Source organism: Hemicordylus capensis, chromosome 5 (assembly GCF_027244095.1).
Source record: "Hemicordylus capensis ecotype Gifberg chromosome 5, rHemCap1.1.pri, whole genome shotgun sequence".
Taxonomy (NCBI): domain Eukaryota; kingdom Metazoa; phylum Chordata; class Lepidosauria; order Squamata; family Cordylidae; genus Hemicordylus; species Hemicordylus capensis.
In genome coordinates, this window is record NC_069661.1 from 104840035 (window position 1) to 104867881 (window position 27847).

At 42.8% G+C, this 27847-nt stretch overlaps 1 protein-coding gene across 1 annotated transcript; it reads left to right on the top strand.

Moving 5' to 3' along the window:
• The first annotated feature begins 572 nt into the window (after positions 1 to 572).
• RELL1 (RELT like 1) lies at positions 573 to 26933 on the top strand. The gene is made up of 7 exons (XM_053251655.1): positions 573 to 813; positions 18351 to 18569; positions 21942 to 22013; positions 23043 to 23100; positions 24265 to 24495; positions 25633 to 25889; positions 26305 to 26933. Exons 1-6 carry the CDS (start codon positions 729 to 731, stop codon positions 25850 to 25852), a joined length of 885 nt encoding a protein of 294 aa, XP_053107630.1. The 5' UTR covers positions 573 to 728; the 3' UTR covers positions 25853 to 25889; positions 26305 to 26933.
• Positions 26934 to 27847: the final 914 nt, after the last annotated feature.

Consider the following 27847-nt stretch of genomic DNA (forward strand, 5'->3'; position numbering starts at 1 on the left):
TTCCCCCTGCTCTCCCACGCTCCCCACCTCTTAACATACAGCCTGAGAAAGAGTTCTGTGAAACTCAAAAGCTACCTCATTAGTTTTTGTCTTTCAGTTGGTTCTAAAAAAGATGTTATACAACTGCTACTACGCAGACCTACCTCCACAGACAGACTTGCGTTAGTCTATTGCAGCAAAAACAAGAAAAGTCTTGAGGTACTTTGAACACCACCAGATTTATTATGACATAAGCTTTTCTAAACTAAAGCCAACTCGATCGGATGCATTTGATGACTCAGATGCATCTGATAAAGCGTGCTGTAGTCCACGAAAGTTTATGTCACAATAACGTGTTAGTTCTTTTAGATGCCACAAGATTTATGTTGTTTTTAAATAAATCAAGAGAAAGAAAGCTCTTCTGTCTTGACAGTGGCAAAACCTAGGCTGCTTCCTGCCTGTTGCTTCCTCAATCTCTTTAATTTTTTTTTAAAAACACCAAAATCCTTTTCCTTCGGAGCATGCACTCCTAATAATCGAGTAAATCTGCTCACTCTGCAGAAGCACAGCAACAGCGGCCGAGCATGCTCAGTCCATCACAGCGGGCGGGACTCAGCCTCAGATAGGCGGCGAGAGGGCGGAGCTTGGACTGAACCGCGCCTAGCTGCGGAGGGCTTGTGTGTAGGCGGGCGTACCCGGGGCTGACTGCAGCAGTGGCTGAGGGTCCTTGGACGGCCTCTCTGCTAGCGATGGCTCCTGGAGGACTAGCCACGTCGGCCGCCCATTCAGCTGCTCCTCCACTCCTAGTGTCGCTTGCCTGGACTGGCAACCTTGGTGGGTGCGGAAGAGGGTTCTACGCGGACTTTTTGTGGGTGGGAGTTTGCCGGGAGACAATGATAAAACAAGGAAGAGAAACCCGTGGACTTAGGGCGCAGGTGTCCCGTACCCCGATCCCTCTCGTGGCGCTTCCTCCCTCCCGGCACCTTCCTTCTGTTCTTGCCCTGTCTGCTCCTCCCAGCGCCTGGGGCTCTCTCGGCTGCGCGCCCTGCTCTTCCAAACTTCGCGTCTTCTGATCCCAGCTTCCTTTGAGGCCTCCTCCTGCCCCCGCAGCAGCCCTTTCCCTCCTCAAGTCCTGACCCGCTTGGTCGCTTCTGGGACTTCATTTAGGGTTGCCAGCACTATCTTCCAGCGTCTTTTCGGTTCCTGCTTCTGTTCCTTTAAATCTGCCCGTTGTGAAAAAGCCAAGCTTTTCCCAGCTTCCGCTGCTCGTTTACCACCGGACTATGTTACACACGTAGGGGTAGAGAGATGGTCAGAATGCTAGTCCAGCTCAGTCTCCCCTGCCCCCTCGGCCCCCTTTCTCGTTGTACTTTTCTGGTCAGGCAGTATCCTTCAAAACGTCCGGCCTCTCATCTGAGATTGTTGCCATCTTTCTTGCAGAAAGTCGAAACCCTTCGTCTCTCTGACTAGTTTTACAGCTTTTACGCTCCTAACTGGCACTTAACTTGAGCTATTGGAGGGTTTGGCTGCGAAACCTGTGATTCACACGTGCCCCTGAGTATGTGCAAATAGCACTCCTCTTGCTGCTTAAGTGCTACATCTGTTCTTGTGTATGTGGGATTTCCAGGTTGTTGGCTCTGAATCCCAGACAAATGTACAATTCAGGGGTGTAATTACCATTAGGCAAGGGGAGGTGGCTGCCTGGGGGCCCCCATGCCTCGAGGGGCCCCCCAGAGGCAAGTCACATGTGAAGTGAGTGTGTGTGTATCAGCGAGGGGCCCATTTTAAAATTTTGTCTCTGGGCCCACTCCAGCCTCATTACGCCCTTGGTACAAGTTGGCACCTTTTGGTTTAGAACTGCTGGCCGCTCCCTATACTAGACCTCCTTGTTGTTTGTATCCCATCCTGAAATCCCACCTTGGTGTATTTCTCCCAGATAACATTCTTTTCATATTTCCCTAGCTTCCATTGTAATCCCCTGCTGTGCAACTACTTCAGCTACTGCCAGTCTTACAGTGATGCACTCTCAGGGTCTGCTGCTACTGTCCTGAGCTCAAACAATACAAAATCCCTGCATCAAAAGCATTTCTTTATAGGAATTCTAGTGTGCAACTTGTGTGATGTGATGACCTTTCAAACTTGGGTCTTGCTGCATGTGCACATGCTGGGAAGACACAACTGCTGTGAAACAATCCATGTGGGATCGTCACATGTGTCAATCGCTGTACAGCTTGCTCATTCCATTGTGTTTAGGAATTTTGTAACTCTACCTAGTGGTGCAGTCACCTTAAGTGGCGCAGTGGGGAAATGCTTGATTAACACGCAGAAGGTTGCCAGTTCGAATCCCCGCTGGTACTATATCGGGTAGCAGCTATATAAGAAGATGCTGAAAGGCATCATCTTATACTGCACGGGAGGAGGCAATGGTAAGACCCTCTGGTATTCTACCAAAGACAACTGCAGGGCTCTGTGGTCACCAGGAGTCAACACCGACTTGACAGCACACACTATCTTTACTTTACCGTATATTAACCTTATCTGTAAATTTCTGGTCCTAATCCTATGTACACTTCTTAGGGCATATCCTCAAACATGCTTAAGACTGGGCTGTTAATCGTACCCTTTTTGCTACTTTTGGGGTGCATGTTCAATATTACTAGGAACAAGTTAGCTATTGGCTGAATATGTGTTTAACTGTGCTCTTGTACAAACTGTCAAAAGTGGTTAAACGCAAGTCAGTGTATACTTTTCAATATGTTTGCTTACTGAGTATAGGATTGGGAGAGTTGATGATAGTAGCTAATCCAGGTAAATCTAGATTAAAATGTGATAGGCTCTCCTCCCACTGCCCTCACTGGTTCTCCTCTAATGTCCTTGTGTTTATGCTCCAGTCCCAAGTTATGAAGGTTGGAGTCTACTCTTTTATCTGTTTCTCCTATTACAGCTACAGGTTGCAGAAATTGCTGTGTATTAATAGTGTTGACCTAAGTTAGAAAGGAGCAAAACTATTCTTTGGTTCAGTACATTCTATTGGTAAGCCACTTCCATGGTGCTTGTGAAAATTAACAGCAATAGCAGATTCCCGCCCCCCCTCCAAAAAAAAAAAAAAGAGAGAGAGAGAGATAGAGAGATGCTAACTTCCTGTTTAGGCATGTAGACATGCTGGCTAATTTCAATCTTCTTAAGTGAAGTTCTGTATTGGGTACCATGTTTACCCACAGTTCCAACCTTCCTGGTGTGCTTGGCCATGTTGCTACCACTACAGGAGTTCTGGAGCTGTGGTTCTCTTGGAACCAGTGGTTAGAATAAAGAAATCTCAACTTGGAGCTTTTCAAAATGGTCTCATGTATGGCAGCCTTTTTTCTGCTAACTCTCTTACTGCTCCCTCACAGCTACTTCTAAATTATTTTTTCCACATAAGTGCACCATGTTAGGTTTCAGAACTCAGTTACTTATCTCAAGATAATTTCCTCCCAATAAAGCTCTCATGAGATAAGAGTTAACCTGGTGTTAAATAATAAATAAAAATATCTCAGGAAATAATTAAGATCTTAATACTGAACTAGCTAGGCCAGGCGTAGAGCATCTGCGCCTCTAGTTTTCCCCACCCTGCCGTTTCTTTCTCCCCACCCCCCCACCCGTCATAGCTTTCTCCGGCCTGCCCGATCTCTCATCTGGTCGCCTTCGCCGTTTCCTTCCTCCTCCTCGCCTGCCCACCTTCGCCACAGTTTCCTCTCAGTCCCCGCCCTCCTCGGCTGTCTCTTCCCCTCCCACCTAAACCGCCGTTACCTCCTTGCTCTCCCGCCGTCCTGCACCGGCATTTGCCTGCTCGCTGCTGCCATTAATTCCTGGCCTGCCTGCCGGCTACCCATTTCCTGTCACTATCGTCCCCATCGCTTTCCAGCAGCTCTCCGAACTCTTGCGAGAGCTGCCACATATGGGATTAGCGATGGGTATGTCTAAGAGAAATAAATATACAGACAGACGATTGTGAGGAAAAGGTTGTCTTGTGCTTTGTGGTCCTGCTACTTGTTCTATCAGACCATGGAATTAAAGCCTGCTGTTTATGTTGGCTGAAACTGTAGAAGGAAGTTCTTAGAAAACTTTCTGCAGAACTTGTATTGTAGTATGATGTGTCAGGGCTGTATCCTCTAGTACAGTTTATTTAAAAAAAAAAAAAAATCTCCAAAAGGTCACAAGTTCTAATTTAAATGTGTGGCGATATAAGAATGCTTAAGATATATTGAAGGAAAGATCACACTTATATATGCACATGTACATTCATAGTTCAGTAAAAATATATTTTGTACTAAGGCTTGCAAAACAAATCCTGGTACACATAGAACTATTTTGTAAGAAGATAGTGGCTGTGCAGTCCAATCCTAAGCATCTTATTCAGATCCAATGGGGTTTTCTCCAAGGTAAGTGTATGTGGGCTTGAAGCCAAAGACGTGATTGCTTTGGAGTCAGGAAACCACTAAAGTTTGTGGATGTCCTGCTGAGCAAACATGGTTGGAATTGCACATATAGTTGAGATATTAGCTGTCTGAAATCTGTAGATCAGGCCCTGCCTCATGTGCTAGCACAATGTGAAGTACAGAGGCCTATGGTGAGAAGCAGGGCCTTCACTGAAGTGGCTCCAGTACTTTGAAACAATCATTTTGAAAAGTTTTAGAGCTGTTCCTCTTTAGTCTTTCAGGAGAAATAGAAAACTTGTTTTTCAGAGTGATTCTGTTCTGCTGTTGAATTGGTTATTTTTATTGTTTGGTTCCTGTTTTGTGTATTAATGTATGACCTGCTTCAAAGTTGGGAGAGATGGCATGTGTGCATATGTAATCTAAATAATATTGGACTTGGTAGGACTTTCAAGTTGAGAAGCTCCAGCTGTGCTGTAAGTCAAGAACCTTGAATTCATTTTGAAATGTCTTATTGTACTACTTAGCTGCAATCCTATATACAGTTTCCTGAGACTAAGCCCCATTGAACACAGTGGGTCTATTTTCTGAGTAAACATGCATAGGATTGCGTATAGAAGGGACAGAAAAGCACTATTGGTGGCTGGCAGGCACTATTCATGAGTAGTCTCGTTGAAATTAGGGCAAATTACTGTTGACTAACTTCTGTTACTTAAGCAAGACTATTCATGAGTAACTTAGTCTGACTGTTAAGTAGTATGCTGTTCTTGTCTTTGTGTAAGTGTGTGTGTTTAAATCTACCTTTGATGCCAAACTTAGAAGTTAGTTCTGGAGTATTTGTTGACTGTATCATATTCCCATTGAAAACAAATAATGATGAAAATGGTGGTTTTACTGCTTTAAAAATAAATGATGACACTGATAATATATGACTGTATTGCTTGTCTTCAACCTTTGCATGTCCTGTGTTTGAATTATAACAATATTAAACTCAGAGTGGTAGTTATGGTTATAGGAGACGATACTTGCCTGTACTAATATAATAGTGTTATATTCTATCTAGTAATCTTTTGTGTGGTGTTTGGTGGGGATCCTGTAGAGTGCGGGGGGTGGAGTCAGACAGAAGAGGAAGGAGAAAATAGAGTAGTTCCTGGAATAAAGTCTTGGTTAAATCCACATAAGATTGTTTTGTGTTTATGAGGGAAACAGTTATAAAAATCTGAACAATCTGTATGCAGTGAATTCCAGGACTTAAAAGTCCTGCTGAACTGCCAACACTGTCTTGAGAAATTTGCATTCTACATCTGCACTTGAAAGTTATAATTGGAGCAGGGATTGTGGAAAAACTGTAGCCAAGAAGATGTTTACCAGTCTTGTACCTCGGATGATTCCTTGATGAGATAATAAACTCTCTCAAAAATGCTACTTACCCCTTGTTACTTATAAGTTAATACTTTTCTATTTGGGAGTGTCTCAGTTTGTCATACAAAACCCAAAATATCAGGAGGTTGTAACAGAGCATTTAAGTGCATAGTCATATGCAGAAGTTCAAATCCATAGGCAGTGGCACATTGAATAAATTGGCTTATCAATAGGAAACTGGAACGCTTGAAATTCACAACACAAGGTATTTTTAACAGGTCTGTACACCATGGGGGCATTAGAGGTTTAACACCAACATCATTGGGCATCTGTTAAGATAAGTCTTATTTGTTAGCAGTTTCATGAAAGAGCCAGTGTGGTGTAGTGGTTAGAGTGCTGGACTAGGACCAGGGAGACCCGAGTTCAAATCCCCATTCAGCCATGAAACTAGCTGGGTGACTCTGGGCCAGTCACTTCTCTCTCAGCCTAACCTACTTCACAGGGTTGTTGTGAAAGAGAAACTCAAGTATGTAGTACACCGCTCTGGGCTCCTTGGAGGAAGAGCAGGATATAAATGTAATAATAATAATAATAATAATATAATAATAACCTTGTTAGTGATAGATGATGTTCACTACAACTCCCAGCATCCCCAGCTGCAGTGGCCTTTGGCTGGGGATTATGGGAGTTTTAGTCAACAACATCTGGGAATCCCTGTTGGAACACTGCTGCAGACTCTTGTGACTAGTTTCCAAAAACAGTGATAACTACCAAAATGTGATGTGATTTCTGAAGCAATGGAACTTATGGAAGCTAGTGTTCTGTACATCTTTTGCATGCACAGTAGATGCACTAATGTGGACAATAGGTATAATAAGTAAATGTGAACTGAAACTCTTCTTGCAGTTAGAGGCTGTGAACAGTTTTTCCTAATGAGGGAGGGTTGTGCGTGTTGTAGAAGGGCAAGCGGGACCTTGCCCCTAGCAACAGTTTCCAAGGCATGTTCAAACTGAATATTCTAGGGAACTCTAGAACTGAAAAAATTTCCATGGAACATCTCTGCTCTTTACTGATATGATTTGACTTACACTATTAAAAAAATGTGTGTGGTCTCTGTGGCTTAACCCAGTTCTAAAAATAAAAAGATGTAAAGGATTGGCCCACTCGGTATTTTACCCTGTTATCCAGATTGCTGCTGAAACTGACTCTCTGTCACAAAGTTTAAGCTGCAACTTGCTGGTTCTTATCTCTTGCATTAACCTACAGTGTTCTCATTAAATAACTCACCGTCATGTGTAGAGTTTCTTTAGTGCAGTGCAGACTGAAAGGGAAAGAGAAAGTGCTTTCCATTCTCTTTTGCTCTTGGGAATCTTGTCCCACCCCTCTTTCTTTAACACTTTTGTGGAGAATGCTTTTCAGGGATGACAGCTCTATTTTTGGTTTCAGTTCCTATGTAGAATGTTATAGTTGGAAGGGACCCTGGAGATCTTCTAGTCTAATCTCCTGTGCAGTGGAAGAAACTGCTAAGCATCCCTGTGGGCTTGGCTCTGGGAAGCCCGTGAGCAGGGCGTGATGGCAACAGCCTGTTCCTGTAGTTGCTCCCCTGCAACTGGTATTCAGAGGTATACTGTCTCTGAAGATGGATGTTCCATTTGGCCATCCTGACTAATGGCCACCAATAAACCCTTTTGTTTGTCAATCTCTTTTGAAAACCATCTAAGATGGTGGCCACCATCATGTCTCATGGAGCCATGTTGTACAAGTTGTGTGTTGGGTGAAAAGGTCCTTTTTCTTGTTCATCATGAATTACCACCCATCTTATTTCAATGGGTGACCCTGGCATTATAGGAGGATGATAACTTCTTCTTCTTCTACATATACTCTCTGCTGAAACTCTGAATATGGATTTTTATAGTAGGGTGAAAAATCATTTTATTTAACATATTTTTATATCGCCCAAAACTTATGTCTCTGGATGGTTTACAACAAAAATGAAAACAGGAAAGTTAAAACATTAGTTAAAACAAATAAATGACAACAGAGAAATTAAAACATTGGTTAAAATAAATGACAGCAAAAAGTTAAAACATTACAATAATTCAAAGTTCTAAAATAATATCTTAAAACAATGTTAAAACTATTAAAATTAAAGTGGTATTTAATTAAAGGTCTGAGTGAACAGCAGTGTTCCCTCTAACAGAGATTCCCAGATGCTGTTGAGTATAACTCCCAGAGTCCCCAGCTGTGGTGGTGGCTTTTGCTTGGTGATTATGGAAGTTGTTGTCAACAGCATCTGGGAATCTTTGTTAGAGAGAACACTAGTGAACAGATGTGTCTTTAAATATTTTTTACAAATTGGCAGAGATAGGGAGGCGGCAGCAGAGAAGGCCCATCCCCGAGTAGCCACCAGACAAGCCGGTGGCTAAAAATTTTGATTTTTTAAGTTTATTCTGTTAATACCCCACCTGTGGAATCCTTCTTTGGATAATAGAACTGGAATGAGAGAAGAGTAGGATGGGTTAATATTAGATTCATTGCTGTGATTTCATCTCTTAAATAGTTTGAATGCTTTTATGTTGTAGCCAGCATGTGTTGAGTGTGGCTCATGTACACATGAGACACATTGAAAGATGTGCAACAACTTTGTGAGAAATGTACCATTTTACAAGTATTCATACAAAAGTGGAGCAAATGTCTTCTGGGACAATGACCATTGCTGGAATCTAGTTGTACAGTGTACCCTCTAGTTCAGTTGATCAATATTTATTATGGTCACAGACCAGCATAATACTCTCTAGTTTGCTTTGGTTCACATAGATGCTCAATGTGGACTCGGGTTATGTCAAAATCTGCATAGAAAAGGAAAGTTTTGAAGTAAGTTGTTTGCAGACAAAATCTCTCACATTTGGGCTGTTTGGACTCCAGTATTTCTACAGGGCCAGTTAGGGAGGTGTCCAGCAATCCCTCTTGTGAGATTAGATTGGATCACTTTCGGTTTGTGACTCCTGAGGTTGTGGACAATCTGCTTGGAGCGGTACAATCTACTAGGGATGTGCATGGAACCGTGGCAGGGGCCTCCTTTTAAGAGTGGAGAGGATGCACTTTCCCCTCCCTCCCATTTTCCCCTGCCAGCGTCTGTATTTATTAATGCCCATCAGGGTGGCAGCGTACCTTCCTGCCACCCCGTTGCCCTCATCTTCTGGATATGACTGGAAGTTGCCGACCCGCCGGCATGGACGTGTGCACATCATGCATGTGCACCCATGTGGGTGCGCTTAGGCGCATCGGCGACTTCTGGTCACATTTGGAAGACAAGGGCAACAGGGTGGCAGGGAGGTATGCTGCCGTCCTGATGGGCATTAATAAACACGGACGCTGGTGGGGGGGAAGCGGAGCGAGGGGTAAGTGTACCCTTCCCCGCTCTTAAAGGGAGACCGCCACCGCCTTCAAACCACCTGAGGGATTTGAGGATAGGAGGCACTGTTTCTCAGTGGTTCCACTCCTATGTTTTGGGTAGATTTCAGATGGCGGTGCTTGGTGACAGTTGCTCTTCTAAATGGAAGCTACTATATGGAGTCGCTCAAGGCTCCATTTAGTTACAAATGCTTTTTAACATCTACATGAAATTGCTTGGTGAAGCCATCAGGGGATTTGGTGCTGGGTGTTATCAGTATGCTGATGATACCCAAATCTATTTCTCCTTGTCATCAATATCATGAAATGGCATTAGCCCCTTAAATATCTGCCTACAGGCAGTAATAGGCTAGATGAGGGATAATGGACTGAAGCTGAATCCAAGCAAGATGGAGTTACTCGGGATAGGACTTCTTGTTCTGGGTGGGATTACACTTCCCCAGAAAGAACAGGTTCATCGCCTGGGAGTGCTCTTGGGTCCAGGTCTCACACTGGTGTCTTGGGTTCAGGCTGTGGCCAAGAGTTCTTTTTACCAGCTGTGATTGATTCAGAAATGTTGCCCATGCCTTGAGGAGAATGACCAGAAAACAGTGGTACACCAGGTGGTAACCTCCAGGTTGGACTACTGCAATGCACTCTATGTAGGGCTGCCTCTGTACGTAATTTGGAAACTTCAGTTAGTCTAAAATGTGGCAGCCAGATTGGTCTTTGAGATATCCCAGAGAGACTACATTATGTCTGTTCTTAAACAGCTGCACTGGCTGCCCATATATTTCCAGGCAAAGTATAAAGTGCTGGTTATTACCGTTTTTTAAAGCCCTGAATGGCTTGGGTCTGGGTATCCTGAGAGAGTGCCTTTCTCTACAAGATGCCCATCACTCATTTGACATCATTAGGATGGGTTCATCTTCAGGTGCCACTGCTTTATATGGTGGCATATAATTGGGCCTTTTCACTTGTTGCCACTAGGTTGTGGAACATGCTTCCCGTGGACGTGAGAGGATTGTCTTCCTTTCAGGCCTTCAAGAGAGCATTCAAGACACATCTTTTTAGCTTGGCTTTTAATGATAGCTAGTTTTAATTTTTAAGTGTGTGTGTGTGTGTGTGTGTGTGTGTGTAAATTTTAACTGCACGTTTGATTTTAATGTAAACTGCCCTGAACCACTTTAAGAAGGGTGGTATATAAATAAAATACATAAATAAAATAAGAGGTAGCAGGACAGATGCTCTGACAAACAATTCCAGGTATAAAGCAAAGGAAAAAGGGTGCAGTTACTTAATAGTACAGGGTGTCTCTGGGTGACTGAACAGGAGGAGCAAATGTCATGAGCAGGGACTCACTGAGATAAAGAAATGGGGGATGGAAAGGCCATGCAGAGCTCTGAAGGATCAGCAGTCTGTGCTGGATCCAGGAATGCCCAGTGTAACCATATGAAGAGTGTCAAGTGGTCAGAGCAACAAGAGATGAAGAATGACAGCAGGATTTGGGACAGAGGTGAGGAGCTGATGTGCAACAATGAGAGGTCAGAGAAGAGAAAGTTACAGTAGTCAGGTTGAGATTACCAGGACATGAATTACTCTTTCCATAGGGGTGGAGAAGGGCTGCATTTTTGCAGTTCTGTAAAGAGCACAGTGACATAACTTTGCCACACACTGAATATGGGGAGTAAAGCAGGCAGGGAGTCTAAAACCAGATATTTGTGCCTGTTCAGCAGGGTGGATGTGACACTGTCAGTGTATAAAGGGACACCACACAAGAGGGCTTGGGAGGAAAGGTGAGAAGCTGACCTTGGACATAGTATTGGTTTAGATGTCAGCCACTAACACCAATGCAGCAGGGTTTTCTGTCACACAAGGGAGTATGATTTTAGCATTCCTATCCATTCCCTCTGTACCTCCCCAAAAAATGTCCCTGAGGGTTGGGGAACCCTCAACATCATATTGTTGCAGCCCTCTGTGCCTCCCAGAGGAAGGGGGAGATTGTCAACAATTGTGTCTCCCTTCCTTCCATGACGGGAAGCCCTGTTGTACTGGCAAAAGATTGTTAGTCTGGATGTCTGCCAGCAAGTTCGAGCTAACTTTAATGATTTATATACTGCCTTTTCCTGTTAAAATGGGTACAAGGTGGCTCATAACATAAATATTATACCAGTAAGAATACAAAATGAGTGATCTAAAAACAGGGACAAGTTTCATTGATCAGGCAAGAATAAGAGGTCTTCAACTGCCATTTAAAAAGAGCAAAAGAAAAAACTGCCTCTTAAAGGGAGAAATCACTAGGTTAGAAAGGCAGAGCTGGATGGACAGTGAGAATAGCAAGGGGCCATGAACAGGAATGACCCCCAATGAAGAAAAGGAAAGCAGAGGAAGATCTCCTTGGGGAAATGTTGGGAAGAAAAAAAGCTGGGTGGTAAGTACTGGGTACTAACTGAACATGGAGACCTTGCAGATATTTGGAGCCAAGGAAGTAAGTTAGCAACTGTATCAAATGCCTCAGATGGGTTGAGGAGTATAAGAACAGTAGAGCTCTTTAGACTTGGCAAGGAAGAGAGTGTTGGCTATTTTAGTAACGGCAGAATGGATGGCATAAACAGCCAGCCAACATTCAAAAGAGAAGTTGGAGGAAGGCAAATTGAGACATTGGGATTAAGTAACATGCACATGACTTGCCTAGGGACCAAAAGGTTGCTGGTTCGAATCCACTCTGGTATGTTTCCCAGACTATGGGAAACACCTATATTGGGCAGCAGTGATATAGGAAGATGCTGAAAGGCATCATCCCATACTGTGTGCGAGATGGCAATGGTAAACCCCTTCTGTATTCTATCTAAAGAAAACCACATAGCTCTGTGGCCGCCAGGAGTAAACTGCCGACTTGGCAGCACAACTTTACAACAAGGAAAAGGTTGTATGGAAATCTGTCAGGCTGGATAAGTCAAGAGCTGGCTTTTTGAGAATAAAGAAGCTGTAAGAATTACACCAGCAGAAATAAGTAGTAGTCAAAGTTTGCTCTCAGAGTCTTTCATGTTGCAACTTTTTTTTCATAATCATTTCCTGATTCTTTACTTACAATAGGTTTCTATTACTAAATCCTTACTTTGGGCTGGTTTAGGGATGTGTGTTGAAATTAAAGATTTATTTTTAAAAGTGTGTGTGTTGATGCTTTCAACGAAATAAGCTGCCAGATCACAGTTCTAAGACATAAACATAGCACAACCATAGAAAATGGAGGTTACTGGATAAACTTGACATCAAGGTTTAAGCATAAACACCAGTTTAGCTAAATGTGGTGTTCAAAAATAGGGGGAGGGGAAAGGATTAAGGGGGGCTTAATGGGTTAAAATGGTTATGGCTTAAGATGGGTTATGGTTAATGGGCTATAAAGGGATACCAGACAGCACAGAAAGCATCAGGTTTACCAGGCCTCTGAAGATCTGAATGGTGGGTCAGCTTCTCTAGGAGAAGTGGGGTGCCACAGGAGTGCACGTATTTTGTAGCTGATATGGATCAGGTAGCTTTTAGTGCTGTTCAATCTGCATATGTTCAGCAACTAGGAGTCGCTGAGTTCTTCATGGAGAACTCTTATTTATGAGCATCTCAGATGTTGACAGCACTGTAAGTTGGAGAATTTCTGGGAAACTCATAACCAAAAGCCTGTCCTAATCCCACAGCTCTACCACATGTGGAGGTATGCACCTGTCATGCTTTGACAGCCATGCCAACTCACTGGAGAAAATGAGTTGCTTCAGTGCAAATGAGTTGTACTGGAGAAAATGGAGCCATGTAGGGGTAAAGTACCAATCTGTGCAGGAGGATTTGTGATTCTGTTCATTATTGTTGGCTTTCCTTTTCATGAGAGGAACTCTATATCATGTCTAAGCTTTCTTTAATAGTGGGCTGACTCTTCAGTTCTTGGCCCCAATGTGGTCTTGTGTATTACATATAGGGATGTTAAAATGTCTTTTGAGGGGTTTATACATTCTTGAGGTAAAGAAGGTAATGTTAAAGCCCGCGATTCTTAAAAGTGTGACCACTTCAGTTACATCTTGCTTGTCGGACAATTAATATGCAAATAATGTTCAGGTTAATGTGCAAGTTGTATGCGCGAAATCCATCTCTATTCAGACAGAGCTTGGTTCAGACAGGTAAAGCTTTTCCGGGACTTTATGATTTCAGACTGGAGCATGTAGGCAGTTGTGTGTTTTGAATGCCCCCTTGTTGCAACCTCATCTTTCCCACCAAGTTAGTATGTGAAGGGTTCAGCCTGGTAGTCTTTCCTAACACTTTTTATGAACTGAGTATTTTTATTGGGGACAGTTTCATGTGTGCAGTTCCCCCACCTGCAGTTTGAAGTGCAATGGTCCAGAGAAGGTTTTGCCACTTGAAACTGAATATATGAACTAGCTTTCAGACTTCACTTTGGAGGGGGACTGCTCTCCAAAAACTTGGCTGGCTAGATACAGACTACTGTCCATACCAACAAATGGTGTAGAGTGCCAGTTCTGTTGGCATGTATCTTTTGTTGGGGGAAAAGCTCATATTAAATCTTAACTTTTTTGTTTGCAGATAGTAATAATCTGTACTACTTTTGTCTTTCTGTTTTGCTCCTTGTCTTGCTGAATCACACCCTCCAATCAGGCATTGCTAGTGTAACTTTAGACGTAACAGTTCTTAGCATTGATATAGTACCTGTCTGTTGTTCAGAGTGCTTCATGTATATTACAATGGTAATCTTTACAACTGTCCTATAAACTAGGGCTCTCACACGCTCTCATTTTGATTGTAAATAAAGGAAAGACCAAAATACTCAACAATCTGAAGATAGGAACTGAAGCTGAGTTAGATTCTGTTTTCAATTAGAATCTTATTCTTGTGAAAATGCTGACTCTTTCCTAACTTTTGAATAGAAAGTTCATCTGTTTTCACTGACATTTGTGTGATGCATTGCATTTTGCTTTTCTGCTACTTGAGGAAATTGACGTCACTTATTCTCAGCAATATACAATCGAAAAGCAACAATAGGGTCATACCTTTATCAGTTCAAATGGGGGATAGGGAGTCAGGTTGAGCAAGCTTTCAAGTTCTGATAAAATCAAAAGCTTGCTCACGACTTTGGCTTTTTAGTTAGTCCGAATAAAGCAGGGCTTGTCAAATCCCAGGTGCCAGGGAGCCATGGTGTCCAGAAACTTAACTGTGGTGCCTAGTCTAGGTCCCCGGCAGGCCTGTTTCCGTTCAAAGTATGTTACTTATAAAGAGGGTAAAGAGAAAGCAATCTACTACCATCACCCCCAACAATGTCCCTCACTAAGTCTGGTAAGGCTGTCATGTCCATTGTCTGGCTCCACTATTTTTTGGGCTGACTCTTAGATCCAAAGAAACTTTGTCAAAGCTTGTGATAAGGACTCTAATGGAGCAACACAGCTTAATGAATTCTTAATATTTCCAAAGTTTGTCAATTGCCAGTACTGCTCTTGCATAATTTCAGTTTATTTAGATGGAGTTGCACTTGCAGAAGAATGGCTATAAATAGGTTTCAAAGTTAAAATGGTATGAAGCCCAGTGCATAGGCTGAGGTAAGCAAGCAACACCTGCTTGCATAGACACTAGCAGGAGTGGCTTGTGTGTCAATTGTCTTTTATTGCTTTGTGTGCAAATAGATCTAGAACCAGCACTGGGCTGCATGTTGCCGGTTTCTGTTCACTTGGTGAACAGCTCAAAATATGGGTGCACTTTGGGGGATAAAGAAGATGAAGAATTGCCTGCTTTCTGTGAAATCTTGCTCTTCTGCTCTCTACATCTGGACTTAAAATTGAGTTGGACTACGTCAAGTACATTTCAGACATGGCATCTTTATGCCCTAGCTAGTGTGGAATGTTGGACAAGGACAAACATTGCATATCTTAGCTATCCTCGAAGTTTGTTTGTAAACTTGTGGAACTTAGTGGCAAATGCTTCTATATCCCTGAATGTGTAGGAGGGAATGGCTTAAACTCTTTTTTCTGACATTAGTTTAACTAATACACAAATGTCCTTAATCAGTACCTCATTTCTTGAATTGATAAAGGATTTCCAGATGGACAAATGTCATTTGGGGGCCCTGGATTACCAAAGCTGTTTAGAATAGTAAAAACTTCAAGTTCCCTGGGACTAATTTATTCTTGAAGGAAAGACCTCTGTCTACCTGCTTAATGTTGTGTGTATCTCCACTTTTGGAGCATGATGATTGTGCCATAACCCACAATAAGTGCACAATGGAGTGGCATGCTTTAAATATGTAATGGAGAATGAAAAAGAATGTACATATTAATTTCCTTATAACATTAATGTAGCTTTTGTTAACCTTTACCAGATATCATGAAAATTGAAACGTTGTTGTTTATGGGGTAACACTGTACCCCACATTGGCCAGCCTTGGCAACAATGGCAGAGAAGTACACAAAGTATTTACTTTTGAAAGAGCATTCATTATGCTTTGCTCTCCTTCTCTTGATCTTCAAGCTTACTTGCTTTTCTGTCCTTGCTGGTAGGAAAGGGGCATTATAGGCAATGATGACTAGTGGACATGGGATGCTATTTTGAAAGGTCAAAAGTGCAATGACTTTGGAATTCTTGAGAAAGAAGATCAAAAAGAAGTTCCTTCCTCTTGAGAACAGGTGATGATGACTTTTTCCTGTGTCCAGGGCTCAGATAACATAGTTAGGCATTAAGGAGTAGTCATTTCTATGTGAGATTGTTCCGAAGTAGCCATTATGGAGAACTTTGAATGCATACTGACCCATTAGTCAACCAAACAAAACTTGCAGAGGCAAACCTAGAAGACTATATTTCACTAAGAAAAGATAGTGGGTGTTTTGCAAGTCAACTAATTCAGGGGTTACGATTGTACAGCAGGGAGGAAGTAGCCCAGCAGGTTTTTTTATTATCATGGAGGCAAAACCATTTATGGTAATCATGTGGTCTCTGCTGGTTTTCTTTACTGAGGTGTCACTGACAATGTCCTAAATGGACACATCTTTAGAATTAAGAACCAACAATTGTTTTGAGCCTCTAGAGGCACAGAAATATCCCATGATAACCAGTGAGGATTAAAGTCAATCTCAGACCAATATTGAGGTGTTGATAATATATAACATTAAAATTAGTTAAAACAGGTTTTTGTAATATGCTTCAACCAATAAAAATAAGCTAAACATAAAACAGAATTAATATAATGTAAGAATGCATTAACCCACCAAGAATCACTAGGTGGAGAAAGTTTGGGAATGCATGGTTTCCCTCCCTGTTCCCCCATGCACTGTGAACCAGTAAGGATTATTTGGTAGATCTCCAACTTAATTATGTCTTAGTGAAGAGAGGAGAGTGGTTCCAGCTGTCTCAGGATCCTTGCTTGAAGTGATAGGAAAAAGTGATAGGAGGAAAACCCATGGATTGAGGACCATGGGGTTAAAGGGGAAATAATCAAATTTTAATTTTACTGAATGAAAATAAACATCAGTGTCTACATCTATTGAGCACAGAAGCCCTGTCAAGTTTCTGAGTACATACAAAAAGAGAGAAAAAGAGGCTAGTATGGATCACCTGGGCAAGAAGAAGAAATGGAGGATGCTTTCTTGAATTGAATTGCCGAATGTTCAGTGTGGCAAGCAAGCCATAGTAGTAATTCAGGACTTATTTATTGAATTTTTATACTGCCTCACCCACATGGTTCTAGGCAGTTCACAAATTCAACTTCAACTATCCTGACATCTGCTGGAAGTTTTGCTCTGCTATGATAGGTCCAATAATAGGACCTGGCTTGCTGACAACTTCATCTTTTGGCAGGTAGAAGAAAGAACTAGGGAGTTGGCTATCCTGGACTTAATCCTGCCAACAGGGAACAATTGATTGAAATAAAAAGTGTCAGGAATGGTATGGTGTGACCACATTGTCTTGGAATTCAAAATATCCAGGGGAGGGACAACTGAGGGCAGTTGGGCATATACCCTGGATTTCCAGAAAAGGTGATGTTTAACCAACACAGAGAAAAATGACTAAAGGAGCAGGGTCGCTTTAGTCTTGAGAAGAGACTACTAAGGGTGTAGTCTGATGGCAGTCTAAAATGATGGCAGTCTAAAATGTTGTGTAGAAGTAGTAGACCCATCATCTGGTGTTCCTGAGGACAAGAGTAGAGATAGATGACTTGAAATTCCAAGGAAGGAAGGAAGTGCAGGTCAGACATTAAGTGGAATTTCCCAGCTGTACAAGCTGTGAGGACAGTCTTCCGCATGCACTCGTGGGCTCTCCTCTAGAGGTGTTCAGAGTGGACAGCCATGTATCAGGGATGCTGTAGCAGCTCTCTGCTCTGAAATGGACCTTAGGGGTCTTCTAGTCCCTTCCCACTCTTACATTCTGTAGTGATTAGATTATAATCACTTTTCTTGTTGCCCTCATGATCTTAGTATATTTATTAGACCATTTCTCTTGCAGGCTGCCATTTGTCTGTCAAAACAGCTTCCTCTTTATCCCTTGCTTATATACACTTTGGGATTTCCTGATATGTGGCTTTGGAAAATGAAATTTTGACACTGCTATTGAAGAAAGGAAGACTGAATGCTTGGACCCAGGGTGCCACTTATTTCTGATGTAAGAAACTAATCTTAGCCACTTTAGTACAGCCACAGGGATGGACCTGTGAGTCTGAAGCATGAAAATGAGGCTGACCCTGGTCATCTATCTAGTGGATACACAGCCAATTTAGCACTAAGGCTGTTAAGATCAGTTTCTTTGTATGCTTCTTTTAAAAAAATTATGCATAATTATATAGAACATTTTTTGCTTGCAACTCCATACAGTCGTAACTATTTCATTTGATGTTTAAGACTTCTCCCACAGTGCATGTCTTAACAGGAAAAATAATAATCCTGTTTTAGGATGAGTGGTGACCAGAAGAAAGTGCAATGCTAAGGAAATGGTGGTGACCAGAAGAAAGTGCAATGCTAAGGAAATGCAAGTGCTTAAATTTTTAGTTCTAGAATCCTCTGCACTGAGAACTTGTTGCTGGAAAATTTCCCAAGGGTAGACAATCCTCTACTTGAGCACCAGTCCAGGTGCCAGTCCAGGAGCACCAGTCCTACAAGTCCTAGGCCTTGCCTAGTAATCTCTCCTGATCTTCTTTCCTTTCCTACCATTTTGTTTTCATAGGAGAGCAAGACTTTCCTGATGCCTTGGCAAGCCACAACGCAGAAAACACTGCACCACCTGATGGTGAAGGGCACCCTGAATATATTGCTTATTTCCTTATTCCCATCTTTTTCGTCATGGGGCTCTTGGGCATTCTCATCTGCCATATATTAAAGAAAAAAGGGTATCGCTGTACAACAGAAGCTGAGCAAGAGGAGGAGAAGCTTGGTGAGAAGATAGGTAGGCAAGAATTCTTGATAGATTGTGTAGTAATATTGGAAAGTGGGAACAGTGGCTTACCCTCAAGCTAAGTGTTATGCATGGGGAATGCTTCTGCATGCGCACAGAGGGAAGCTGTGGAGCAGCTTTCAGTGACTCTTTTCTCCCTCTGCACCTTTCTGCATCTCCTGAAAATATGTCCCCAAGAGTCACAGCACACTCGGACACATTTTTGGAAAGCACATTTTTGGCTGTGGGAGGTGGGTGTTACTGAAAATGGTTCCTGTGCTTGGGAAAGTGTTGGCCACATGCAGTTCTTATTGTGGATTGCATGTGCAGTGTGTGGTACGCTGCAAAGCGTGTAGCAAGAGCTGGCTTCAAATTTCCATTTGTCCATGAGCCCCAATCTACCTCATGGAGTTATTGTAAGATAAAATACGGCGGGGGTGGGGGGGTGGGGAATATGCCACAGTCACCAGAGCTCCTTGGAGGACAAGCTGGATACAATTACATGTTAAAATAATAGATTACTAGAGTGACCAGATGCAAAATGGGGCAGGGCTCTTGTGCCTTCAGTCATTTTTCAGAAGAGAAAGCCTTGGCATGCAGGGGTACATCTGGGCACCCTATTTTGCAGCTAGTTGCAGTGAACAGTTGCTTCTGTTCTCAGTTTCTTCTGTCTGCTTTGCTTCCCTTGGAGCCAGAAGGGAAGCAGTGTCAGCATCCATCTCTGTGCTGGGCTGCCCTCCTGGGTTGGAAGCCAAGTAAAGGAACAGTTAGGCCTCTCAGGCAAAATGAAGGAGAAAGCAGGGGCGTACTGGCAATAAGACAAGGGAGACAAACATCTCCTGGCCCATAGCCTCTGAAGGAGGCCAACAGCCTCCTGGCCCAAGGCCTTGCCCTCTCTCCAGTCCTGTAGCCAGGAGTGTGGGCAATAGTGGGCCTTGCCACCTCAAAAGTTTCTCTCCCCTACGCCCCCAGCTGAGCTGCAGTCCTGCCATGCTACAGCCCTGACAAAAATTGTTAAGCTTTGAACAGAAGATTCCTTTGGAACCCACAGAAGGGAAGGAGAGCTGGTCTTGTGGTAGCAAGCATGAATTGTCCCCTTGTATTTCGCAAAGCTGATACTATTGTATTATTTGTTCTGCTGTTGTTTATACCTTGTAACTGTAGTCCTAGGTTGCCAAAACCTAAGGGTCAAATGGGCCGTAAGCCAAAGTTTGGCTTTAAAAAAGCCAAACCTGCCAACCAGTGTAGTCTCCTGACCTCTGTTAATCTGCTACACTATATTACACCAGGGATGTGCACGGACCAGTTCGGGGGTTTGGTTATGTCAAACTAGTTCGGCAGTTCCGTAGTCTAATCGAATGCCCCCCCCCCTACGGTTCGGGGGGTTCGTGATTTAAATTTTTTTCTTTACGTTTATTTATTTTTTTACCTCTAGCCCCTTTGGGGGGCTTCCTGTAGGCCGCGGTGTGTGTGTGTCTGTGAAGGTTCCCCCTCCCCCTGCCAGCCTTGATAATCACCGCTGCAGCCCATTCGGCCGCACTTTCTGACCTGTTTGGGCCTCCATATACTGGCACAGTGGCCATTTTGCCCACCGCAATGAATGTGCAAATGGCCTCTGCGAGGCCCTGGGCCATGCCAGGCATTGCAGAGGCCATTTGTGCATGTGCAGTGGTGGAGAAAATGGCCACCATGCTGGTATACGGAGGCCTGAACGGGCCAGAAAGTGAGGCCGAACGGGCCGTGATGGTGATTACCAAGGCCGGCGGGGGGAAGGGGAACCTTTTGAGGACACACACACACACCCCAACCCGCGGCCTTTAGGAAGGGGCTAGAGGTTAAAAATTTTTAAAAAAATTCGCTAACAAAACTGGAGGGAGGGTTTTGAAGGGGGACCAGACCGAAGTGGCCCAGTCAGGTTCAAATGCAGTTCACACTTGAACCGAACTGGACCAGCTGTTTCTGTGCAGACCCCTATATTACACGTGTCCTTAATGTTCTTCTGCAGCATAGCCATGGGGCCAGGAGAAGGAGAGGAAGGCAGCAAGGGGCCCATTTTAAGATCTCATCCCTGGGCCTGCTCCAACTTTGGTACACCCCGGTAGAAAGGAAGACAGGGTGGAAGCATTTCGGACTGTGAGAGACAAGAAAAATGGACAGTGTCAGACCATGTAACTGGACATGACTAGAGCAAATGGGAGCCTGGTCTCCTATCTCTTTGCCTGATTAACAGGGTAGTGTCTTCTGCCAGTTGCACTTGAGCCTCCAGCTTTTCATGATCAAGAGTCCAGCTCCAAGTTGCAATAACTAGCCTTGGGATTCTGAGCGACAGTATTGATCTCCTTTAGTTCTCATGATCCCCCTGTTCTGGGCAACAAGTGCCTCAGTTTGGGTTCAGGGAACCAGCATAGCATAGGGGAGCCAGCATAGCATAGTGGTTAGAGTGTTGGATTAGGACCGGTAAGATCCGAGTTCAAATCCCCGTTCAGCCATGAAACTCACTGGGTGACTCTGGGCCAGTTGTGTATGTCTCAGCCTAACCTACCTCACAGGCTTTTTGTGAGGATAAAAATAATCACGTAGACTGCTCTGAGCTCTCAGAGGCAGAGCAGGTTTAAAATAAGAAGAGCGAGTGTAAAAATAAATAAAAATTAAAAATAAATAAATTGGACCCTGACAAAGAATGTCCAGCCAGATTGGAAGGACCAGCCATGCACACTGTGAAAGTAATGGATCTGGCAAACCTGTCAGTTAAGAGACCCTAGAATAGGGACCCCGATGTGAACACACACACCCCCAACCAGCAGCTTCGCACTCCCCTGTGTCTGCACCAAGCCAGACAACGGACCAGGAGGGAACTGATTGAGAGGAGATGGTGCGCTAGGTGTCAGACCAAAATGCTATCTCTTTGGGTGAAAGTAACTCTCTAGGAAGGAGACTGAGCCTGTGAAGGGTAGTTTGGGGTAGGAGGGATAGAAGGCCTCAGTTGAGTTCCAGAGCTTTGTCAGAGCAACCTGTTCACTTGGGGCTGTTGGGGATCCTGCAACTTTGGCCTAACCTGCCTCTTGATGGGCTACACCCTTGTATCCTCTGGACTTCCAGGGTAGTGTAGCTGCCCAGAGCCAGCTGGATGGATAGGATGAGTGTACATCACACCCATTCTGTGGTCTATTTGTATGTAATACTTGCATATGAATGGTTTCTAACACTTATGAAGGTGGGTGCTATCTGTCTGTCTGTCTGTCTGTCTATCTATCTATCTATCTATCTATCTATCTATCTATCTATCTATCTATATAGAATTCTCATATACCTAATTTCCTATTTGTTTCCTGACTTTCCAAGAATATGCATGAACAGTGTCCCAATTGCTCTTTGTTTTCACAGACTTGAATGAAACTACTAATGATAATGGTGACACTGTTGGGAAAATCGTTGACTACATTATGAAAAATGAAGGTGTGTGTGTGCTTTATGAACATGCAGATGTTAAACTTGTAAACCCTTTGATGACAATTTTCAGGGGTTTTTAAAAGTTGAATTCATAGCATGCATCCTACTATCCATTTTCACGTATACAAGTTTGTGAATTCAGAAATCTACTTCTGCAGATTCAGTGCACTCCAACAATATTTGCACATGAACAGATTGGGAGCTTGCATCATGGGATAAATAGCCACTGGGGGTGGGGGGAGGGAGCTGATCTGGGTTGGGACCACAACAGGAGGGAGAATGGTTAAAGCCTCCTGATCAGCCCCTGAGGTTGATTAGGAGGGTGGGAAAGCAACGTGCAAGGCCAGACTCTGTTAACGTAACACATAGTTTGACTCTTAACATATGTTATGCATGCATGCATAACTCTCTCCTACTGAAATCTCTGAGAATAAAAGTGAATAAATTTCTGGCTGCATAGTTCCTTGTGCCTGCGCTGACTAGTTTGACACAAAAGTGTGGTGTTCAACTATCTTGGTGTTGTCCTTGTAGGCTTCATGGGGTCTAGCAGGGCAGGTTCATGCATTTAAAACGGTTCTGCACAACTTTGGTCCTCCTGCAGATGTTGGACTACAACTTCCATCATCCCTGGTGACTGGCTGAGCATGACGGGAGTTGTAATCCAACAGCTGGAGAGTTGAGGTTGTACACCCCTGATTTAAACATTTATCATTCAGTGATAAATGTTTTTTTTTAATCACTGATATTTATCATATAATTGACAAGGGGAATAGAAATTTGTGTAGCCCTTTAGTGTTAATTGCAATCAGTCTAATATCTGTTTACCTGAATTCAGCTGGACTGCATTGGGAGTAAGAATCCATGGTGCTGTAGCCAAGGAATTTTTCCAGAAATTCAAACAGTTGCTGGGTCATTACTAGAACTAATCCTATGATTTGTTCTATTATTGTTTACAAGTCAGCTTAAACTAAAGTTAAGTCAACCTTGTACAAAAGACTGAGTTAACTGTTCTCTCTTGTTTTATGATCCTTGCAGCTAATGCGGATGTGCTGAAGGCCATGGTGGCAGATAATTCTGTGTATGATCCAGAAAGGTAAATCCTCTTCATCTTAATGCTTTCATTCCTAAACAGCATTGAGACAAATGTATGAATAATTGTCCACCTATCCAGAAAATCTTCTCAAAGAGTTGCTAGCACTGTCTGGGGCTGTTGCAATGTACAGTTTGGTGGAATTCACTGGTTCTTGGGATTTCCCAAATAACTTACTGTGACAGTGAAACTATTAATGTTTCATTACTATATTCTTAAGTTGTTTGGATATGACAATATGCCTCACAAAACTGAAAATAGTTGGTTTGTGAAACATATTGCTGTCTTTATGTAGTCAAATATCTTTTATGATCATACACATCCCATGATACAGTACTTTACGAGTTCTCTTTGGCACCTTCCAAGAAGCTGAATCTAAATTTCAGTGAAGTAAGTGGGAGGCCAAGGGTAACAGGAAAATACACCTGAATGCAGTTACACATACTTGGGTTTAGGGATGTGATGTAACATTGAGTGATAGGGCCATTCTGTCAGTACACTCATTGCTATCTGTTCAAAACAGCTTTTTTGTCCTTCCTCTGGGGTTATGTTAGGAAAAAAACTCTGGTTGTACAAGTTTGCACAACTTTGCTGCAGAAGTTCACAGTGCATTTGGCTAGTGCCTGTGATGCACAGACCTACTCTCCTCCATGCACAAACTGTTTCAGTTTTGTTAAATTAATAGTGTTCTCTCTCTCTCTCTCTCTCTCTCTCACACACACACACACACACACACACACACACACACACACACACACACTCACTCACTCAAAGGGCACTGAATAAACAGTTTAAATTACTAAACTTGTGGCACTTAAAGCTAAATAAATAGGTGGACAGACTGCTTGGAGGGGAGAAGGGCAAGAACAGCATGCTGTTTGTTGGTATGTAGACTTCTCACTAATATTCCATAGTTGAGCAAGCCAGGCTCACCTTAGAGTAGAAAGTCACTGCAACTTCTGAGTGTTGCATATGTGCACACCCTTGGACTTTTTAGACTTGACAACTATACATATGCCAAAGGCTTTATGGGGAAAGTGGAGTTTGATTTAAAAGGTGAGTGAGACAGAGCCACACAATTGTGAGGAGAATATTTGAGACATGAAGAAAGCAAGGGAGAATGGATGGTGACTTATTTACACTGTTCCTTCAATGTTCTTTCTTTAGCCCTACTACTCCTGGCAGTCCAACTAGTCCAGCTTCTCCTTTGTCACCTGGAGGGACACAGTCAAAGCATAACTGCCGAGGCCATCACTTGCATACAGTTGGTGGAGTTGCTGGGACAGGTGGCTGTAGCCGTTGCAATCAGAAAAGATGGCATTTGTTCAGTCCAGCTAAGAAAGCCAAAGAAGCGAGAAGAGCCCGACATGGAGAAGTCACAGTGCTGTCTGTGGGAAGGTGTGTTCATTTAGTCTCCTCTTGAGTAGCTTGTTGAACTGGGTTTCTGTTGCCTTTGGCCAACCCCTGGTGCCACCCTATATAAAATATCTGCCTAATTTGCTTTAGGAAGAGAAAATTGTGGGAAGTAATGAACAGGGGATGAGGCTCGAGTTGGAAAAATAGCTGAAATTGTTGACCTGATGTGCAGTATTAAGACTTCCTAAATGTATGGATCTGACCCTTTGTGCTCCTGACAATGGTAACTTTCACTTTTATGGTTGCCTCCTGAATCTTCCCCCCGCCCTTTTCTGGATTACACATTCTTATTTTTACTAGCCCTTGCAATTTTGTCAAACTAGTATGAACATGTAAGAGCAAGTTAAATATGACTTGTATACTTCTGGGCGCTACTTGAATAGAGATGGATTCTGCCTCTTGGGCAGCAATGGCAACTTTGACAAAGGGCCCTGAACCCTCCTTCATAGGAGCTGCAATGCACTCCCCCACATCCTAGGCAAAGGAAGGATCTGCACAACATAGAGGATGTTGCAGAGGTTTATGTGATAGTCCTCTGTGGCATAGATCTTGTCACTGAGAAGGGGGTAGGGTGCCTATGGTCACATATGGTTTGAAGTAAAGCAGCAAAGATTTTCTGTGGCATTTCAGAGGCCAACACACTTGTTATGGCATGAGTATTTGTAAGCTCAAGCTTACTTCATCGGATGTCTAAAGTGGCTAGAAAAGTTTTTGTAGGGGTGTGTGTAGAGAGAGTAAGCACGCAAGAGCCAGACAGATGGCGACAAAAACAGAGATGTTAAGAAGTAAATATTACAATTGGTTTAGGTTACTAGTTTTAACTAAAGATGAAATTATGGGGGAGATAGACAGTGGTAACAGTTGGTGGTTTTTGCTGGGATGGACATTGTTGCATTCTTCTAGAGCAGTGATTCTCAAATGTATTTTGTTTGGCAATTTATGACCACTGATCACTCCAAAAGATGTCTTACCTTTCAAAGAGGATACTCTTTTGTCACACTGACATTTGTAAAACTTGTAACTCTTATCTTAAAATGCCTCATTGGGTGATTGAGAGGAGTAATAAGTTAATTCTTTGAGAGAAATTATATCCTGTTAATAGTTAGGTTTCTTTTTCAGATTTAGAGTCACAAAGGTGGAGCACAAATCTGCTTCAAAGGAACGTAAAAACTTGGTATCTGTCAGTAGCATGGAAGGTGCCCATGGTGAAATGCCAGCTACTCCTGTCAAAGAAATATCTAAAGAGATGCCAGTTACACCTGTTGTCAAACAGGGTTCAAAAGAACTGCAAGACACTCTGGCCACGAAAGAAGCCCGTGAGAGATCTGGTACAGAATGACAGCTGGATATAGAATGTTGTGGAGACCCAATGTAAGGTTAGTATACTTTGTGTGTCCTTGCACGCTTTGTCAGATTAGGGCAGCTTACATGGTTCTCCTGTTCTGCTTCTATCCTCAGAACAACCCAGTGAGGTAGGTTAGGTTAGAGTGGCTGGCCAACTCAAGGTCATGAAGTGAACTTCATGGCTGAATAGGGATTTGAACGTGGGTCTTCCCAGGCCCAAGCCCAGCACACTAACCACTACTCCGTCCACACTGGCTCTCATAATACTTTAAAGTTATTATTAGAGTGTGGATGTATTGCCCCTTAAACGAGTGATGATCTGAACTGCAGAAATCAATGTTTTGGATGATGATCAGTTTCCCCACCACCATTAATACTGAAGAGGAAAATCAGATTGAAAACTGGCAGTCCGTCACTTGTAGTGATGCATAGTTTTTTATCTTGCAGATGGAAGCTTTTTGAGAGAGAACACACAGAGTAACATCTGGAAAAATTCAAAATTGGGACACAGATCTTTAAATCTTTCCTAAAAGAGGTATTTGTAAATGTGTTGCCTGTGTATAGTTTCTGTGACTGAATCCATGCAGGCTTTGGCCGGGATACCCAGCTTTTTAAAATCACTGAACATTTAATGACATTTTAGTAATTTGAAGGATACTGGGACATATGGTCGGCAGTTTTATATTTAAAATACATGTGTTCACTTTGAATGGAACAAAACTTAATTAAATCCTACTTGGAATGGGCAAAGCAAAATGCAGTTCTCGAAAATGTGTCTGCTGCTGTATTGCAGTGGAGATGAGTGTCACTGCATTAGGTTTTCAGTGGAATAAAGTGTGGTAATTTCTGAGGACAGGATTAAGCTGTTGGGAGGAGACCAAAGTTGTGAGCCATATTTTAAACTTAACTTATTGCTCAATACCAATGACTAAGTTAAGCACTGCTTAATTATATCTTCTTTGTATATTTAACATAACGTTGTGCTTTAAGCAATCTCTCACAAGCAATACTGTTTGTCTCTTGAAAACATTACGTGTCTTATATACTGCATTAAATCTGAAAAGAACGTCAAAGCACCATCTTGTGTGTGTAATACTTTTCAGCTGTTGCTTTTTGGCAACTGGTGCTCTCTGATCCTGATTAATTACAGGTGAATTATCAAGGCCAACATCCTTCTGAGGTCTGAAATTCCTCATCAGTGGCTTATTTAAGAGAAACTGAAATTCTGAAATGCTATTCGTTAGGGATGTGCGAATCGATTTGGATACAAATCTATTTGTACCCGAATCTAGCTGATTCGGGTGATTCGGAGACAAAATGAATCACCCCTGTGGTCCATTGGCTAGATTCGGATACAAATCAAATCGCGGCTGATTCGATTTGAATTGAATCGGGTTTCGGATCTGTCCTATTAATTTCCCCAGATTCCCAGCTTTCATTAAAAAAATAAAGCTAAGCTCTAGCCCTTATAGAAGTGGAGTTATGGAGCAAAATATGTGATAACTATTTTTCAAGTGTTCGGATTCTTTGGTGTATAATAACTTTCACTCAATGAATCCTTATGAGGATTCATTACACACCTTCATTTCTTCTATTCATTTTGACTGTCTTTTAGACAGTGCCAATTGTCAACTGCCATGTGCCAACTACACCCCACTCCCACCCGCAAGGCAGTGAGGTACTACTCAGTTTAATTTAAGTGCCTAATGGGTAGAGGCTACCACCTAAATTGCAGAGGACTGGTTTTTGGTGAATTGTTGAATTTTTCCATAGGAAATCATGTAGGTTTCAGCAGCCCCATAACTGCACTTGGGGGGTGCTGGGGTGGCCCAGATCTGTGGGATCTTGGGTGGAAGAGTGTGGTGAGGTGGTAGTGCCTAATGGGTGGAGGCTACCACCCAAATTGCAGAGGGATTGGGCAAAGGGCTGGTTTTTGGTGAACAGTTGAAGTTTACTCATCTTTAAGGTTTTTCCCTATAAGGTATAATGG

Coding starts and splice junctions, on each gene's coding strand:
- RELL1 (XM_053251655.1), top strand. CDS start 729: ATGGCTCCTGGAGGACTAGCCACGTCGGCCGCCCATTCAGCTGCTCCT. Junction 18,570..21,941: donor GAAGCTTGGTGAGAAGATAG/GTAGGCAAGAAT, acceptor TTGTTTTCACAG/ACTTGAATGAAACTACTAAT. Junction 22,014..23,042: donor CTACATTATGAAAAATGAAG/GTGTGTGTGTGC, acceptor TGATCCTTGCAG/CTAATGCGGATGTGCTGAAG.